Genomic DNA, 19,512 nt, shown 5'->3' on the forward strand with positions numbered 1-19,512 from the left:
TGGCCTGTGTGTTTGAAGAGCTCATGGAGGATGAAGGTGATGATGAAGAGGAGGTCGTTGTGCACCGCCGTCACAGCGGAGGTCACAGTGACGCGGTGGGAAAGGGTTAAACGCAGCAGAGTGGGCGCGTGGTGTCACAGCCTGGCGTCTGACTACACGGAGGCGTGCAGGGAGGCGGCGGTCGGCGCCTGGCAGCGACCGCTCAGCGTGCTGACCTGCCTGGGCCTGCTGGGCGGGGCCTGGGCCTGCGCGCGCACCAATCCCGACGAGGACTCCCTCCGCGGCGCGCTCCTCCGATCCTCCAATCGGCTGGGGCTCCTGTCGCCGCGGACGCGCAGCGGCGCCTCCCACGGCCACGTGCAGAGCCTGACCCGGCTGCACAACGAGGGACGGCTGTGTCACCTCAGCCTGGGCGTGGCCTCGCTGGCGTGGCGCTCCGACCACGCCCCGGACGTCTGTCTGTACGAGGCGGCCGGCTGCGCCGACCTGGCGTCGCCGCCGTGGCGGGAGCTGCCTGGGCGCGTGTTGGACGTGGGCTTCGCGGGACGCTGGTGGGTGCTGGACGCCAAGATGAAGGACTGTGACGTAAACGAGGAGGAGTTCGAGAGCCTGCCGACGCACATGCGCGACGCCGCGCTGCCCCCCACTGTACGGGAGGTGGAACGCAACGAGAGCTTGCATAAGGCGTCCTGGCTGCCTCTGAAGATGATGGAGGAGGAGGAGGAGGCGGTGGGGCTAAAAGACAGCCGCCAGGATGCTGTTGTAGTACCGGAAATAGTAGAAGAGCAAAAGGAAAGCATAGCGTAGTGACAAGAAAAATAACAAAAAAAACAAATAAACATTAAGGCAAAGCTCAAAACTGCCACATAAATCCATCATCCAGCCATCAGTGGGCGAGAGCAGGATCTTGGCCTCACCCTAACATCAAGGAGGTCGAGACCAGTGGTTCCCCAAGTGTAAGTAAATTTAAAGTGCGGTCCGGGGACCCCTGGGGGTACTTGAGGGAGTTCCAGGGGGTACCTAGCTCAATTAGAGATAGTTACAATGGACCCTTATGTGTCTGTAGTGGTTTTACAATATAAATTGGGGTACCAGAGATAGAAATGCCATTAAATCGGGGGTCCGTAGCATAATGCGTGTGAAACTGGGGGGTCCATGAAATGAACATGTTTCGGAATCACTGCCAGAGCCGTAAAAACCCTCCCTTTTCGGGGTCACTGGCATGTTTTCAAATGGGGGGTCCGTGGCCTAATAAATGTTGATTTGGGGGTCCTTGACACGAAAAGGTTTGGGAACCACTGGTCTAGATAGAGCAGAACCACTGGGCTAGACGACACCCCACAGTAGCCCTGACAGTCCAGGACTAAACAGAACCACTGGGCTAGACGACACCCCACAGTAGCCCTGACAGTCCAGGACTAAACAGAACCACTGGGCTAGACGACACCCCACAGTAGCCCTGACAGTCCAGGACTAAACAGAACCACTGGGCTAGACGACACCCCACAGTAGCCCTGACAGTCCAGGACTAAACAGAACCACTGGGCTAGACGACACCCCACAGTAGCCCTGACAGTCCAGGACTAAACAGAACCACTGGGCTAGATGACACCCCACAGTAGCCCTGACAGTCCAGGACTAAACAGAACCACTGGGCTAGACGACACCCCACAGTAGCCCTGACAGTCCAGGACTAAACAGAACCACTGGGCTAGACGACACCCCACAGTAGCCCTGACAGTCCAGGACTAAACAGAACCACTGGGCTAGACGACACCCCACAGTAGCCCTGACAGTCCAGGACTAAACAGAACCACTGGGCTAGACGACACCCCACAGTAGCCCTGACAGTCCAGGACTAAACAGAACCACTGGGCTAGACGACACCCCACAGTAGCCCTGACAGTCCAGGACTAAACAGAACCACTGGGCTAGACGACACCCCACAGTAGCCCTGACAGTCCAGGACTAAACAGAACCACTGGGCTAGACGACACCCCACAGTAGCCCTGACAGTCCAGGACTAAACAGAACCACTGGGCTAGACGACACCCCACAGTAGCCCTGACAGTCCAGGACTAAACAGAACCACTGGGCTAGACGACACCCCACAGTAGCCCTGACAGTCCAGGACTAAACAGAACCACTGGGCTAGACGACATCCCACAGTAGCCCTGACAGTCCAGGACTAAACAGAACCACTGGGCTAGACGACACCCACAGTAGCCCTGACAGTCCAGGACTAAACAGAACCACTGGGCTAGACGACACCCCACAGTAGCCCTGACAGTCCAGGACTAAACAGAACCACTGGGCTAGACGACACCCCACAGTAGCCCTGACAGTCCAGGACTAAACAGAACCACTGGGTTAGACGACACCCCACAGTAGCCCTGACAGTCCAGGACTAAACAGAACCACTGGGCTAGACGACACCCCACAGTAGCCCTGACAGTCCAGGACTAAACAGAACCACTGGGCTAGACGACACCCCACAGTAGCCCTGACAGTCCAGGACTAAACAGAACCACTGGGTTAGACGACACCCCACAGTAGCCCTGACAGTCCAGGACTAAACAGAACAAGGGGACTTTTTAAGTGGTGCAAACCACTTCCTTAAAGGACCACTTCACCACTTTTCAACATCTCTTCATATAATTGGTCCTCACTAATGTTCATGATAGAACACCACCATTGTTTTCCTACTCTCTGTGTCTCATGGGAGGGCTTTGGGCAGTTCGGACACCCGTCCACCAGTGACATCATCATTAGGCAGATTTTTTTTTTAAACAAGATTTGTTTTAAAATATATTTAGATTTTTGTTATCGTGAGAACGATGGCTTCAACTTTTGCATTGCAACTTTTCAGGAAAAGAAAGCCTGCAGTTTCTATTAGCTTGGATTCACCATCGATGATGTCACTGGTGGACGGGTTTCTGAACTGCCCACAGCCTTCCTATGAGACACAGACCGAGTAGGAAAAAATGGTGGTATTTTATCAAGAACATTAGTTGAAAAGTGGTGAAGTGGTCCTTTAAGTGATTATGTGTGTGGGTCTCTGCCTGGCTGGGTATGAGCACGAAAACAGAATGGTTGTTTTTCACCACCTGTGCGCAACCTAACACACACACAAACACACACGCACATATTAACTGTATATATGGTGATTTCAGGTGTGCCAGTACAATACAGTGATAGTACAGTACAGCACAGTAGAGGGTACAGTAGAGGGACCCCCACACGGTAACTCTGTCATTTCTCAACCGTTTCGGACGCGGGGCGGCTCGCCGGAATCGGACCGGCACCCTGGGGAGAGGGGAGTTGCACCACTCAGTTCACACGGGTGTGATTCTTTTCTAAGTGCTGGAGTTTGGAAGTGCTCGTTGACTATCACTCAACTGCCCTGTGTACCACCTGTTTAGAATGTGCACATAATGCAGGAGGTTGCTTTACTGATAACGAGTGCTTCCAAACTCTGACACTTAGAAAAATAATCATCTGCAAGGAATTTGATGTTATTTAATACAATTAAATAGGACTTTTCTGTTTGGATGAATGGGCTGTCTATGGGAAGTTGCACCTGGAAAGATGGCAGCCGTGTGCATATCATCAATATGATGTAATCTTCAAAAGCCATGCATTGGAGGGCTCAAAAATAACACCAATGTTAGTATTTAAGTCAAGACATTTTAATATAAAACATGTATTTGCAAACCCAGATAAGTGCAAAATAGTATTGATATGTAATACAATATTATTTTAGAATAAAAATATATATAAGTGCTTGTTTATCTGAAGCCTAATTTACTGTGAGGCTGCGAGCCACACTGTTTGGCTCACTGACATGATTTTACACTTCTCATCACAGGCTGACTGACAGTACGTTGGGGTTAGCGAACAGGCGAAGTGGACGGGGCAACGTCGCCCGAAAAGATACAAATAATTCATCTTTTTGGGCGATGACGGGCGATTGGGCGATGTGTCGGCCGATGCTCGCCCACTGTTAAAACGTACTGTCAGTGAGCCAGTATATGTATGATGAGCCACCGTAGGCCTAATATAAATCCAACTTTAGTCTGACTTATGGTTTTCTCATTTCACTCAATGTTAAGTAAATATGAAGAATCAATGCAGTTAACATGCACTCGTCCCCACACACACAAGCACAAACGCACGTGCACGCACGCACCTCAGTCAATTTGTCATCCGTCTCCTCTTGCTATGCAGACAGACATGTCATGTTCATGTGACTCATCATCATGCCCCACAACTCTCTGAGCAACAGGTCTGGGGGCAAAATGAAAACATCCACCTTCACAACTCTCTGAGCAACAGGTCTGGGAGCAAAATGAAAACATCCACCTTCTCTACATGGCGATCCTGTCGTAGTTCAACCCAATGGCGATCCTGCTGAGCGGAGCGTAGAACGACGTGTCCTTTAGTCTAAAGTGTTTGAGGGGTTTGCGTCTAAACTCACAGCAGACAGTTTGCATTCCCGGAGCATGAGGACGATGCCATGGAGGTAGTCCTCTGTGGCGTCTGCAGGCCGCTCTGTGGTGTCTGCAGGCCGCTCTGTGGTGTCTGCAGGCCGCTCTGTGGTGTCTGCAGGCCGCTCTGTGGTGTCTGCAGGCCGCTCTGTGGTGTCTGCAGGCCGCTCTGTGGTGTCTGCAGGCCGTTCTGTGGTGTCTGCAGGCCGCTCTGTGGTGTCTGCAGGCCGCTCTGTGGTGTCTGCAGGCCGCTCTGTGATGATGCCATGGATGTAGTCCTCTGTGGTGTCTGCAGGCCGCTCTGTGAGGATGCCATGGATGTAGTCCTCTGTGGTGTCTGCAGGCCGCTCTGTGGTGTCTGCAGGCCGCTCTGTGGTGTCTGCAGGCCGCTCTGTGGTGTCTGCAGGCCGTTCTGTGATGATGCCATGGAGGTAGTCCTCTGTGGCGTCTGCAGGCCGCTCTGTGATGATGCCATGGAGGTAGTCCTCTGTGGCGTCTGCAGGCCGCTCTGTGATGATGCAATGGATGTAGTCCTCTGTGGTGTCTGCAGGCCGTTCTGTGATGATGCAATGGATGTAGTCCTCTGTGGTGTCTGCAGGCCGCTCTGTGACGATGCCATGGAGGTAGTCCTCTGTGGTGTCTGCAGGCCGCTCTGTGACGATGCCATGGAGGTAGTCCTCTGTGGTGTCTGCAGGCCGCTCTGTGTCCGACTTCCTACTGGTCGTGGCGGACACTTCCAGAGCCATAGGAGGGAAAGGAGGACGTTAGAATAGGCCTATCTCACAGCCCGTTTTTCACGCCCACTTCCGGTAAATAGTGGTGACTTTAACATGAGCATTTACACGTTTTTTTCTCTGGAGAATCTAAGTACATTTTCTAATGTAAAAATGTGACAGACCAATATTATTATGAAGCAAACAATATGGTAAATCAGCTCGAACAGATAGAACAAACCTTACCTTGAGAAAACAAAAGTTGTAGACTTCTTAAATTACCTCGGTTAACATGTAGCGTCTATGGAGTGACGTCACGCTATCACCACTAACCCCGAAAGGGGGCGTATTAAGGGGGGCGGGGAAATTCTGTGAGATAGGCTTATTGTTTAGATGAAGCTTCTCATTTATCAGAATCTCAGCCCCCACCCACACACACACACACGTGACCATATAACCCATTTAGTCCTGAGCTCGATTCTACAAATGCCTTCTAAATCTTGACAGTTTTCTGAAAAACCTGTTTCTATGTCAGTGGTTTTTCATGCCCAGGACCCGCAAAATGATACATGTATTTGACCGTCGACCCCCATCTGAAAATATGTTGTTCCAGGGACCCCCCCCCCCCCCCAGAAGCAAAGATTTGAGTTAAAAACGTCTGAAATAATATAATTATATTCAAAGATTTGCGACACTTTCACAATTAAAAAAATCACACTCGTGTGAACTGAGTGGTGTAAGGTCTTATATAGACTGATCAGCTGTGGTCTGACGTAATGTCTGACGTAATGAAATCACACCCGTGTGAACTGGGTGACCATAGCAACCATGCTCATTTTTTGGTACGAACAGACAGACAGACAAACAGACAGACACGTAAACTAACTTTACTTACACCACTCAAAAAAAATAGCAGATCTACAAGCTCGTAGCGCGGCATTCGGTGCTGCGCTACGAGCTTGTAGATCTGCTATTTTTCCATAGCTAAAGTATAACAAAATGCTTAAAACACCATATACCTGTATGCCCATATACTGGTAACATAAGGCATCACCATGTATGGGCATAAAAAGGGCCCGGGCAGGTTAAAACGGGTGCTATGATAACGGATATTGCATACTGGGGTGGGTTATGCGTTCCTGGTTTTCATTGTTCCCAACTTGCATCGTTCCCAATCCCAAGTAAGCCGGTGCTCGGCGGCCACAGGTCTACTGTAACTAAAAGCTGATAAAGAAACGACAGATTTTAAACACAACTTATAACATTCAAACTAATTAACCTTTTCACAAACTGTTTTAACTTTCCCATTTACGAGCAGCATAACCATCAGAATATCTCAAGCAACTCACAATACTTAAAGGGGAATAACAATCATTTTCAACATTTTACTGTCATTAATACCTTAGAGGTGTTGTGTGGAAATAATAAAAACGTCCCCCTATTCTGTGTTTCCTAGAAAAATCATTAACAAAAAAATCATTAACATGGTGAATCACATCTTGATGACATCATCAAGATGTTAATGATTTTTTTCAGACCTCCAGTTCAAGGAAACACAGAATGGGGGGGAATTTTCTTTTATTTCCACACAACAGCTCTAAGGTATATTAATGACATAGTAAAATGTTTAAAATGAGTGGAATGCCCCTTTAGTAAGTAAAGTAAGTACATTTTATTTATAAAGCACCTTTCGAAGCAAAGCTACAAGGTGCTTTAAATACTTCATTAATTTACCTTCATCGGGATGTCCCATTTCTCCTCCATTATCTGCCACCTTTAAAAAATAAAAGAAATTCCTCTGTAGTGGCAAAACAAGGTAATGGCTGGTTCTGGTTCTGGTTCTGGGAGGGAGATTCTGTTTGTTCAAAAGTCATTTTATCATTATGCGCGTCCTCTTTTCCACTTACTTGGCAGGTTTCTTCCGATGGCACGTCGTTTACCACTGCCTCCTTGGAATCAAACACACAAGTATTGCTGGACTCTTCCCCTTCTTTTTCTGTCACAGTTTCACTCGATATATAGTTTTTATTTTGGCTCTGGTGTCCCTGTTGCTTTTTCTCATGCATTGTCTCGTGCTGTGAGCGTTTCTTGTCGGCTTCTTGTGATCCACAAGTCTCAGCTGTGATGATCCTGTGGGGGTTCTGATCAAATGGAAAACCATGTACGGTACCAATTGTTTTAACCTCACCTTTGCCTTGCGTCTGTGCACCCTCTCTTTCAATTTCTGATTCCCTGGCAGATTCTTCGTGACTGCTCTCCGTTCCACAGCTAACCTCCTCTTGACTTTCAGCACCATCATTTGACCTCTTTGATTCCCTGGTCCTCCAGTGTCTGTGTTGGATGAGCTCCTGAAACTGCCTGAGAGTCACCGTGGGTGGCCGTTTAGTTGTGATGACTCGAGCCCCTTCGGCGTGCTCTGGAGTCGACTCGTTCTGCTCTTCCGGAGTCGAGTTCGATTTGGGAAGCTTGTCGGAGATTTGGGCTGCAATGTCACACAAGGCCGAAGAGGGGACGTGACTTGAATCAGAAGAGGGAGCAACAAGGAACATATTATGGTCCTGCTTTATCTTACGGGGTCTCCCAACTTTCCTCTTTGGGGCCAAGTCTACACTGTGAACGCTAGAGCTTGTCGTTAGACGGGGCCTTCCACGTTTCCTCTTTGGGGCCAACGAGTCTAAACTCTGAACGCTTCTGACCAGGGTGCTGTGAACGCTAGAGCTTGTCGTTAGACGGGGCCTTCCACGTTTCCTCTTTGGGGCCAACGAGTCTAAACTCTGAACGCTTCTGACCAGGGTGCTGCGACCAGAGAGCGTTTCTTCTAGGCCGTTAGAGCCTGTCGTTGACTTCATCTCACGGCGTCTTACACGTTTCCTCTTTGGGGCCGAGGCTGTCGTTGACTTCATCTCACGGGGTCTTCCACGCTTCAAGTCTACACTCTGACCGCTTCTGCCCGGGGCGCTGGGTCCAGAGTGGCTGTTAGAGCTTCTGCCCGGGGCGCTGGGTCCAGAGTGGCTGTTAGAGCTTCTGCCCGGGGCGCTGGGTCCAGAGTGGCTGTTAGAGCTTCTGCCCGGGGCGCTGGGACCAGAGTGGCTGTTAGAGCTTCTGCCCGGGGCGCTGGGACCAGAGTGGCTGTTAGAGCTTCTGCCCGGGGCGCTGGGACCAGAGTGGCTGTTAGAGCTTCTGCCCGGGGCGCTGGGACCAGAGTGGCTGTTAGAGCTTCTGCCCGGGGCGCTGGGACCAGGGTGGCTGTTAGAGCTGGTCCCCGGGGCGCTGGGACCAGAGTGGCTGTTAGAGCTTCTGCCCGGGGCGCTGGGACCAGGGTGGCTGTTAGAGCTTCTGCCCGGGGCGCTGGGACCAGGGTGGCTGTTAGAGCTTCTGCCCGGGGCGCTGGGACCAGGGTGGCTGTTAGAGCTTCTGCCCGGGGCACTGGGACCAGAGTGGCTGTTAGAGCTGGTCCCCGGGGCTCTGGGACCAGAGTGGCTGTTAGAGCTGGTCCCCGGGGCGCTGGGACCAGAGTGGCTGTTAGAGCTGGTCCCCGGGGCGCTGGGACCAGAGTGGCTGTTAGAGCTGGTCCCCGGGGCGCTGGGACCAGAGAGGCTGTTAGAGCTTCTGCCCGGGGCGCTGGGACCAGAGTGGCTGTTAGAGCTTCTGCCCGGGGCGCTGGGACCAGAGAGGCTGTTAGAGCTTCTGCCCGGGGCTCTGGGACCAGAGTGGCTGTTAGAGCTGGTCCCCGGGGCTCTGGGACCAGAGTGGCTGTTAGAGCTGGTCCCCGGCTTCATCTTTTCGTTTTTGTTTTCTGGTGGTTTCTTTGATTTCCCAGCATTTTCCAAAGGCATTCTGCGAGAGTTCTGGGCCATTTCCCTTTCCATGACAATGTTGCTCGACAGACGGACAGAACAAGCACCCAGCCGGAGTATGCTCTGACATCGCTCGCCGAGTTTAAAAGTTGTGCACGACAAAGTATGGCTAGAAGTAAAGCGCCTCCTTCTTTTGCCGCCATCTTCGACACCACTCCCTGTAGCTGCTTCAGCGGCGCTTGGCCCACTGTCGTTACGACGTTCCACAACGCGTGCACTATAAGCCGTGTCTCTAACTGGACGTAGGAGGGATGGACACGGCTCTTCTCTGTGAACACGGGGAGCGAGAGGAAACTGCAATACTCCTGGCTTTGTCATCAGCCAAGATCGCTGAACCGCATTTCCAAGGTTTACGGGGCGGTCGAAGGAAGGTCGGCGGGGTTTAGCCGTGTCAGTACGTGGCTCTGATGGACGGAGACGTCGACGCAGGAGCACATCCTCCTTACGTGGCAAGGAGTCCGGTCGGGAAGACTGAGGACGAGCCGGGTAATGTCGATGGGAAGGTTGACCGCCGTGGGGGAACGGAGTACTCTGGGCGACGCAGGGTGTGTTCTGAAAGCTCCTTTCGTCCAATCGGGCTGGGCGTCTCAGAGAGTGGGAGACTGTTGAGGGATGGCAGGAGGTGGAGGGGCAACGCTGAGGAGTCTCAGGATGGTGTGTGAAGGCTGGGTGACGCTCAGGTATAAGAGAAATGCATGCAGACTGGAAGTCTAGGAAGTGGAAAGATGGAAACTGGCATGAGAAAGCAAATTTAACCCATTTAGATTTGAGGTCGATTCTACAATTGTCTTCTAAATCCTGACAGTTTTCTGAAAAACCCATGTTTCTATGTCAGTGGTTGAGGTTCTCAGATTATTTCATGTCAAGGACCCCAAAAATTATCTGTAATTGGCCGCCGACCCCTCATCTGAAAATATGTTGTTCCAGGGACCCCCCACCCCCCCACAAGCAAAGATATGAGTTAAAAACGTTCGCTCTGAAAGAATATAAATGATTATATAAAAAACTTTGCAGAATTAGCAGATCTACAAGCTCGTAGCGTGGCACTCGGTGCCGCACCATGAGCTTGTAGAGCTGCTATTTTTCAATAGCTAAAGTATAACATAATGCTTAAAACACCAAAAGGGGTTCCCGTCCAGAATGGGTTACCTTTTTGGGGGAAATTATACATTTGTAATAATAATATATATAATACACGTAATGATCTCAACCAGCAACCAGCTCAAGGCTCCCACCTCCTCTATCCCCTCTGAAAAGTTGTGTTGAATATGTCAACGTGTTGAAGCTGTCATGACCTGAGGGTCAGAAGGTCATGGCAGTCAGTACATTCTAGTTGCACAACACTAGATAGACAGACAGTGGATCAAGGCCCTGAACCCTCATAGGGTCTGAGCACACTTTAGATTCCATGCGTGGACAGAAGAAGCTGTGTTTTGCGTCATTTCCGAGTTTTTAGACGGCTGGTGGATGGAAATGAAGCTCCACCCACGCGGCAGGTTGCCGCGTCGGCCAGATTCCCGGTAAAGCTTGCCCCAGCAGCATTCTGCCGCGTGGGGGTGGAGCTTCTTTTCCATCCACCAGCTGTCTTAAAAACTCGGAAATTACGCAAAACACAGCTTCCTTTGGCCGCGCATGGAAGTTCAAGTGTGCCCAGGCTGACACAGATGTAGTCAGGTGGAAGCTAAGTAGGGGGTTGGATTTGGAGCGGGGGCAAGCAACAACATGTTATTTATTTATACAACATACTGTAAGTATAAGAATTCATCGTTGCTGTCAGAAACCTGTAAATTAATGACCTACTACTTCATCATACAAGAGTGTCGTCGCACGGAAGTAATGAAAAGCACATCTACGAGCTCACAGCGCGTCACGTCACGTCGAGTTGTGACCTTAATGTAGATCGTCTATTTTCACATACCGTAATAATATAATATATTAACCCATTCTGGGCAGGAACCCCTTTTGGTGTTTTAAGCATTGTTATGCTTTAGCTATGGAAAAAAAGCAGATCTACAAGCTCATAGCGCTACGAGCTTGTAGATCTGCTGTTTTTGAAAAATCGTGAAAATGTGGCGCAAAGCTTTGAATATATATTCTTTCAGAGCGAACGTTTTTAACTCAAATCTTTGCTTCTGGCGGAGTCCCTGGAACTAGATGGTTTCAGATGGGGAGTCCCTGGAACTAGATAGTTTCAGATGGGGAGTCCCTGGAACTAGATAGTTTCAGATGGGGAGTCCCTGGAACTAGATAGTTTCAGATGGGGATCGGCGGCCAAATACACGTGAATTTTGGCGTCCTTGACATGAATTTTTGTAGCACCACTGACATAGAAACAGAGGTTTTTTCTGAAAACTGCCAAAATATATATCGGTACCTGTATCTGCCAATGACACGCCGTGGTTTGCTGTCCGGCCTTCTGTGCACACTGCAGGATGTGGCGTACCCTGCTTTGATACGCTAAGGTGTGGAACTGAAGACTGGGGGGTGGTGGTGGTTGCTCTATCAAGGTGTGGAACTGAAGACTGGGTGGTGGTGGTGGTTGCTCCATCAAGGTTTGGTTGGAGGTGGTTGTGTGAGCTGATGTAGTTCCTCTCTAGACTCATAGAGGGCAACATAATATTAAGACCAATATCCTCCAGGAGCCTCTGTATCTCCTCCGGAGATTCCTCTACTACTGACTCTGGGTTGGCGTCCGCTGGTGCTGCTGGGATGCGTGGGGGGGCACCGGGTCGACGGGAAGGTTGACCGCCGTGGGGGAACGGAGCACTCTGGGCGACGCCGGGTGTGTTCTGGAAGCTCCTTTCGTCTAGTCGGGCTGGGCGTCTCAGAGAGTGGGCTGTTGTTGAGGGATGGCAGGAGGTGGAGGGGCAACGCTGAGGAGTCTCAGGGTGGTGTGTGAAGTCTGGGTAACGCTCAGGTATGCGTTTTGCAGGGACAAAATGAGAAGTGCATGCAGAGTGGAAGCCTAGGAAGTGGAAAGATGGAAAAGGCACGAGAAAGCAAATTTAAGTCTTTTTTTTTTACCTTTTTGGGAAAATTATACATTTGTAATACCGTAATAATATATGTAACATATTATTATATTAAACACACAATGATCTCAACCAGCACAAGGCTCCCACCTCCTCTATCCCCTCTGAAAATTCATGTTAAATATAACTTCTCAAGTTTTGCTCAGAAGAGCTTGCTTGCACAATGAAGGCAGAACTCTTTAAAACACCACCCAGGGCAGAAAAGAAAATATTCATTCTCCTCTCTCGCAAACCAGCAGACACATTAGGTCAAGTTTATTTGTCAAAATAACACATATAATATACTAAGAAATTATTTTCAACATACACGGTTTCCTGAGACAACAGAACCAAAGGATATCTCGGTACCTGTATCTGCTAATGACGCGTCGTCGCTTGCTGTCCGGTCGTCCGTGCACACTGCAGGATGTGGCGTACCCTGCTTTGATACGCTAAGGTTTGGAACTGAAGACTGGGGGGTGGTGGTGGTCGCTCTATCGAGGTGTGGAACTGAAGACTGGGGGGTGGTGGTGGTCGCTCTATCGAGGTGTGGAACTGAAGACTGGGGGGTGGTGGTCGTCGCTCTATCGAGGTGTGGAACTGAAGACTGGGGGGTGGTGGTGGTCGCTCTATCTAGGTGTGGAACTGAAGACTGGGGGGTGGTAGTGGTCGCTCTATCAAGGTGTGGAACTGAAGACTGGGAGGTGGTGGTGGTCGCTCTATCAAGGTGTGGAACTGAAGACTGGGAGGTGGTGGTGGTCGCTCTATCAAGGTGTGGAACTGAAGACTGGTGGGTGGTGGTCGTCGCTCTATCGAGGTGTGGAACTGAAGACTGGGGGGTGGTGGTCGTCGCTCTATCAAGGTGTGGAACTGAAGACTGGTGGGTGGTGGTCGTCGCTCTATCGAGGTGTGGAACTGAAGACTGGGGGGTGGTGGTCGTCGCTCTATCAAGGTGTGGAACTGAAGACTGGGGGGTGGTGGTGGTCGCTCTATCGAGGTGTGGAACTGAAGACTGGGGGGTGGTGGTGGTTGCTCTATCGAGGTGTGGAACTGAAGACTGGGGGGTGGTGGTCGTCGCTCTATCGAGGTGTGGAACTGAAGACTGGGGGGTGGTGGTGGTCGCTCTATCGAGGTGTGGAACTGAAGACTGGGGGGTGGTGGTGGTTGCTCTATCGAGGTGTGGAACTGAAGACTGGGGGGTGGTGGTGGTCGCTCTATCGAGGTGTGGAACTGAAGACTGGGGGGTGGTGGTGGTCGCTCTATCGAGGTGTGGAACTGAAGACTGGTGGGTGGTGGTGGTTGTTGCTCCATACATATCAAGACCAATCATCATGATATGCTCCAGAAACCTCTCTATTTCCTCCGGAAGTTCCTCCACTGACTCGGGGTTGGTGTCCTGGGGTGCTGCTGGGATATGGGAGAGGGTCTCTTGACGGTCAGAGGTGGTATAGTAGCCTGGCTGAGGTGAAGGAGGTTTAGGAGTGTTGGGGGTGACCTGTGGACACATGGATTAAAGCAAAAAATAAAATCCCCACGACTGAAAAATGTTGCTAGGCCAAGTCCTAAATATGCAATTTGTGAACCGGGGTGACAGGAGCCACCACACATTATGAAATATCTGAGTTCTTTAGGGTTTTCTGAGATCTTTAGGGTTTTCAACACATCGCAGCTGCGACGCGTTGTGAGCTTGTAGATCGGCTACTTTCAGCAAGTGTACAGTCATTACGACGGCATCAACACCCAACAAAATACATTTTAGTCTACTAAAGTAGATTTAGTCGACTAAAATCGTATGATATTTAGTCGACTAAAACTAGACTAACACTAAAACATTCCAGGTGACTAAAATGAAACTGAATGAAAGGGTGCAGTACTTAGTTTAGACAGTTTTTGGTTTAGACTAGTCAATGGTTAGACCAGTCATTAGTCCTACAACTACAACCTATCTCAAACCCTCACCCTAAACCCCACGGGGAAGCACACCTAAACCTAACCTTAACCCATGTCTAACCAATGACTAGTTTTAACTAAGTATGCACCCCGAATTAAAACTATTGAAGAGACTATGACTAAAACTAAAATCGAATTGCTGCCAAAAACAACACTGTTATGCACTGTATAATTATTATGACTGACCAGTGGAGTGTCTGTCCAGTTCCAGGTTCCTCCATATGGGGAGTTTGGTGTTTCCTCCACAGTAGAGACCACTGTGCTGTCATCGTTGGGATTGAAACGATGAGAGAAGAGGAGGAGATTTGAGGAACTGGGAGCGCAGTGGACTTTGTCCGAGCGGCCTTGAGCTAAACATGGCGCTGCCGCCTGAGTCAGAGGTTCTGTTCGGCTGGACCTAACGGAACGGACAGAGCCACCCGCCGTTGCCTGTTCATTACACTTCACAGTCTGTACTCCTGCTTCTCCAACTCTGATCTCAGCTTGAGTTTCTGCGCCCCGAGTCCTACGGCTCTGCTGCTGCTCCCCGACGACAACTTCCCTTTCCCTTCGTCCGTCTCTTCGCACTTCCACGAGGCCTCCGATCCTCAGTCGACGGGCCGCGGCCAGCACTTCCTCTCGCTCCGTGGGATCCTCCAACTTCAGTTCCCCAGAGTACAGAAGGCCCACCAGTTTCACCAGCGTGCGGCTGCTCAAAGACCGAAGCTGGAGTCGGCGCCTGTTCTCCGTGGAAGGAGAGGAGGGGGAGGCGGACACCTTCTCGGACAGGTACGGGCTGAGGGCAGAGAGGATGCAGCTGTGGGCTGGAATGGAAACGCCTTGGCAAGGGCAGGAAAAAAGGAACAGAAAGAGAGACACATTGTTATGCTGAGATATATTGGGTAACAAAACAAATATACTAATATAGGCTACTGTTTTTACAGACGCAGGTTCATACGCAGTGGTGTAAAGTAACTAAGTACATTTACTTAAGTACTGTAGTGATGTACAATTGTGAGGTATTTGCACTTTACTAGAGTATTGCCAATTTCCAATACTTCTACTCCACTACATCTCAGATCCAAATATTGTCCTTTTACTCCACTACATGTATTTGAAAACTTGATTTACTAGTTACTTTGTAGATAGAGCACCGAAGTCCTGACGTCACTGTCAGTAGAGGGCGTCAGTCCCCAGGTTCGTGTACTTTTTATTTGCATTGTAATCTCCATAGGGGGATTTTAGATCGCCTCATATAAGAACTGTGTTTGAAAAATAAACCGATCACCCCGGCCTTTTCACTCATATGGATATGAAGCATCGACTGAAGGTGGAAATGTACAAATATACCCAAAGAGTAACAAAATAAGCGTTAGAAACGAGCCAAACAACCCAGAGACTACATTTCCGGGTAGGCGGGTGGCTGCATCTGCCCGTCGCACAACAGAAACTGAATATTAATTACGTTTATTTTTATTTTATTGATATTTAATGTTTCGTGGTTAGTACGTGTCGAGTCACCACCAGCTGAGCTTACGTCAACGAGGAATCTCAGGAACGCAATGTGTTGACAGCTGGGCGTGACGTATTTTAGTAGCGACATTGCCTTCATATGTCGTTTCAAGGCTTTTGCGGCAACATTAATTCCATTTTCTCCAGAAACTGGCTGTATCAAATATGAATGGAAATCATTAACGACGCACAGCCACTCCCCTGACAGAAAGGCCGGGGTGGTCGGTTTATTTTTCAAACACAGTTCTTATATGAAGCGACCTAAAATCCCCCTATGGAGATTACAATGCAAATAAAAAAATCACACCCGTGTGAACTGAGTGGTGCAAAGTCTTATATAGCCTGATCAGCTGTGGTCTGACGTAATGTCAGTGACCATGGTAACCATGCTCACCTGTGCACGGACACGTACACGTACACAGGTGCACGGAAATGTACACAGGTACACAAACATACAGACAAAGCTGGTTGTTGGAGTGGTTTGCACCACTAATAAAATCACACCCGTGTGAACTGAGTGGTGTAAGGTATTATATAGCCTGATCAGCTCTGATCTGACGTAATGAAATCACACCCGGATGTGATTTCACAACTGGCTTTTTTTGTGCAGAAAAAATGAGCATGGTTGCTACGGTCATCCAGTTCACCCGGGTGTGATTTAATTACGTCAGAAATTATTTTGAACATAGCAACCATGCTCATTTTTTTCTGCACACAAAAGCCAGTTGTAGGAGTGATTTACACCACTCAAAAAAATACATGAACCTGTGTGTTGGTGCCCTCTACTGAAAATGACGTCAGACTTTGGTGCTCTATTGAGTATTATTAACATACATTAACCACTTCAGTTTTCAGCCCTTAATACATTTTCGGCCATTTGAAAATAGCCGATCTACAAGCTCACAATTCAAAAGATTTGTATACATTTGAAAATGTCTAAATGGAACATTCTGCATAATGAATGACTTTTGGTACTTTAAGTACATTTTGATGCCAATACATTTGTACTTTTACTCAAGTCAATTTTGAATTCCGGACTTTTACTTGTAACGGAGTAAATCTATTAATATTGCAGTATTGATACTTTTACTTATAAGTAACAAACATGAGTACCTTTTCCACCACTGTGTTCACCACACGTAAAGCATATTTAACCCATTTTGGGCGCCCTTTTGGTGTTTTAAGCATTATGTCATACTTAAGCTATTGAAAAATAGCAGATCTACAAGCTCATAGCGCGGCACCGAGTGCCGCGCTACGAGCTTGTAGATCTGCTATTTTTTTTAAATCGTAAGAATGTGACACAAATCTTTGAATATATATTATTTCGGAGCGAACGTTTTTAACTCAAATCTTTGCTTCTGGGGGGGTCCCTGGAACAACATATTTTCAGATGGGGGTCGGCGGCCAATTACATCTTACAATCTTGGGGGTCCTTGACATGAAAATGTTTGAGAACGACTGACATAGAAACATGGATTTAGAAGACATTTGTAGAATCGTTCCCAGGTCAAAATGGGTCAGACATAGTGCGTCCCTTTCCCCGATGCCCATCTCACCACTAGTCTGTAGCAGGGTGTCACAGAACAGGTTGCTGTTCTGCTGTCTCTGGATCTCAGCCAGCAGCCGTGGCTCATGGTCTGTTAGTCGGTACCTCCACATCCTGCCATCAGCACTGGGAGGGAGGGAGAGTAGCAGCAAAAACACATTGAGGGGATTGGAATCAGTGTGGATTGATTTGATTGCAGGGAAGCACAGTTCAATACAAGGTCTCAATACAAACGCACTTGTTTACGTTGGGGTCCTGCATTTTCAATTCATCAGAACATTTAATGACAAATAAATAGAAATAGTCAGTAGCCTATGCAAAAAAAAGGAAACAAATCACACCAATGTCCATTATTTATAGGGGAATTGAGCCACTGATTTGATGAGATTTAGCCTCTCAGATCCAATTAATATTTGTCTTGTCGTTGGATACGATGTTGTCCCACAATTCCATGCTGCCTGTATTGATGTTGGTACCATTAGGAGAGATCACAGGCAAACGTTGATCGAACTAACAATTATTCTACATTCTCTAATTGTGTAGACTTCTTGTGGCCTAAAGTAGATATTTGAACTCTTGAGTGTAAAATGAAACCAAGTGGACCCATACGGGTCAAATTAGCATTTATTTTGTATTTAATAATAACGTGCTAACGTGTAATACAGTTAGCCTGGCTAATAAGCCAGACTAATATCACACAACAGGCAAATTGTTTTTTGCCAACGGCTGATTCGGTCTGGTTTATTAACCAGGCTATAATACAGTAGCCTACTATCAATAGTAATAATAATAATAGTAATACTATTGTTAGATACTAATTTAATTAGTAGCCAACAATACATTATCAAACGAAGATCATTTTCATAATTATTCAGTCATGACGCTATAGTTTCACCCTGGTTTACGCACCTTTGCTACATTTAAAACGTTTAAAGTCTAACATAAACGTTCACATTTCCAATATAAAGTGCTCACCTCCATGGCCACGGATGTTAAGGTTCTCCTCGGGTGGTTTATTAACACCTGTGCGTTCCGTATGGTTCAATAAGAACCATTTTTATCCGACCGTTGGCCACGTTCTCACTATTTTCGCCGCATGCTTTCAACGACGCGACCCTATCGGTTGGGAGGTGTATCGCCACGCTGATACGTTGAACGCTGAACGTTTTGAGGAAAATGGCCACAGATCGGATTAAAATGCATTTTTATGAAACAATACGGAACGCACGGGTGTTAATACAAACCCGAGGAGTTTTCTAACATCCGTGGCTCCGGGAGAGAGACCTTTATATTTAAAATGAGACCCTTTATGTAGACTTTAAACGTAAATGTAGAAAGGTGCGCAACACAGGGTGAAGGTCCGCCATGACGGATTGGAATCAGTGTTGGTTGATTGAACGCCCCCATATTTCTGTAATATAGTAAGAGAGAGTGGCGACACTATAGCGTTGACTCCCATTGTAACAATGGAATGCGGAAGTGCTCATTCTATCTCAATGGGATAGTTCCAGGCAATAGGAGCAATGTTTGGAACTATAGCCCGGCCTTTGCGGCGAGATCAAAGCGTGCCGCTACTCTCCTACTCTACACTCTGAGTCTACTGTACACGTTTTCCCTTTTTAAACCGTGTATGAGATGATTTAGTTATAATTTTTTTGCATAGAAGTGTAGCCTATATTTGTACGTCTTTAAATGTTCTGATGAATTGAAAATGGAGGACCCAGGAGCTGATTTAAACAAGTATTTATATAGTGCCTTTTCTGGTTGTATTCTCTTTAGCAGATTTGTGTATTGACCTGCACTTTCTTCAACTGTAGCCTACTCATTATGCAAACCGTTAATGTTCAATCAAACAATCAAAGTCGTGTGAACCACGGCTAGCCTTTTAATTCATTTAATTTAGTGAATCATCAAGACCTAATTGTCTACAGATCCGACTCGAATCTCGCTATAGCTAAAACACAACAACGTTTGGTTAGCAATGCATGACATCTGCAGCTGCAGTAAACTCACCTTTTCTGAAGAATGGGAACACACATGTCTCTGCAAACTATTTTAGGAACCTAACAAACTGAACATTACTGTGAACAATTCCCACGCCGAAACCAATAATGGCTTTAAAAGCATACTTTAAGATGTAGCCAATAGGAAGTTAGGAACGCCCCAGGCCAGCTCCACAATAAAAATCAAGTGTCCAAATAAAAATATACCCACGTTCTCCAATGCTGGATTGGGGTGACCAGATGTCCCTCTTTGCGTGGGACAGTCCCTCATTTCCAAGACTTTTCAAGCGTCCCACAAATTGAGACCCTGTCTGTCCCACATTGTGACTGGCAGGCAATTGCATCAGTGTCCAAATGCCCTAATAGTTAGTCCCCTAATAGTTGGCATTGGTTTTTAAGCCTGTTAAAATAGCATAAAAATAAAGCATGATTTCAAAACAAAATGTGAGAC

The 19,512-nt window shown here is 48.0% G+C and overlaps 2 protein-coding genes across 5 annotated transcripts; one reads left to right on the forward strand and one right to left on the reverse strand.

Annotated features, from left to right (window-relative positions):
- Window positions 1-30: 30 nt before the first annotated feature.
- LOC306922166 (mitochondrial import inner membrane translocase subunit Tim29-like) lies at window positions 31-807 on the forward strand (the record flags this gene model as incomplete). The annotated part of the gene is made up of 1 exon (XM_079499562.1): window positions 31-807. The coding sequence occupies one exon, from the start codon at window positions 31-33 to the stop codon at window positions 805-807; it is 777 nt and encodes a 258-aa protein (XP_079355688.1).
- A 2,872-nt stretch (window positions 808-3,679) lies between these two features.
- On the reverse strand, window positions 3,680-19,180 carry LOC306922517 (uncharacterized protein). Of its 4 annotated transcripts, XR_013789934.1 has the most exons (9): window positions 19,072-19,180; window positions 17,069-17,184; window positions 14,205-14,836; window positions 12,438-13,563; window positions 11,432-12,022; window positions 7,108-9,767; window positions 6,935-6,974; window positions 4,363-5,220; window positions 3,680-4,312 (listed from the first exon to the last, which is right to left on the reverse strand). XR_013789934.1 is itself a non-coding variant. In XM_079500181.1 (8 exons), the coding sequence occupies exons 1-8, from the start codon at window positions 19,095-19,097 to the stop codon at window positions 4,439-4,441; spliced, it is 5,973 nt and encodes a 1,990-aa protein (XP_079356307.1). In that variant the 5' UTR covers window positions 19,098-19,180; the 3' UTR covers window positions 3,680-4,438. The 4 variants fall into 4 exon arrangements, 3 of the variants coding, with proteins under 3 accessions (XP_079356307.1, XP_079356309.1, XP_079356308.1); XM_079500181.1 differs by having other exon boundaries at window positions 3,680-5,220; XM_079500183.1 differs by lacking the exons at window positions 3,680-4,312; window positions 4,363-5,220 and adding an exon at window positions 6,321-6,424.
- Between the last annotated feature and the right edge of the window lie 332 nt (window positions 19,181-19,512).

The sequence above is a fragment of the Electrona antarctica genome (assembly GCF_951216825.1).
Source record: "Electrona antarctica genome assembly, chromosome: 4".
Classification (NCBI taxonomy): domain Eukaryota; kingdom Metazoa; phylum Chordata; class Actinopteri; order Myctophiformes; family Myctophidae; genus Electrona; species Electrona antarctica.

What these genes read in the sequence shown, in the direction of transcription:
- LOC306922517 (XM_079500181.1), bottom strand. Translation starts at nt 19,097, where the DNA reads ATGTGTGTTCCCATTCTTCAGAAAAG. An exon ending in CACCCTGCTACAGACTAGTG is followed by an intron (nt 14,837 to 17,068) that starts GTGAGATGGGCA and finishes GCCCTTGCCAAG; the next exon opens with GCGTTTCCATTCCAGCCCAC. An exon ending in AATGGGACATCCCGATGAAG is followed by an intron (nt 5,221 to 6,934) that starts GTAAATTAATGA and finishes TGGCTCTGGAAG; the next exon opens with TGTCCGCCACGACCAGTAGG.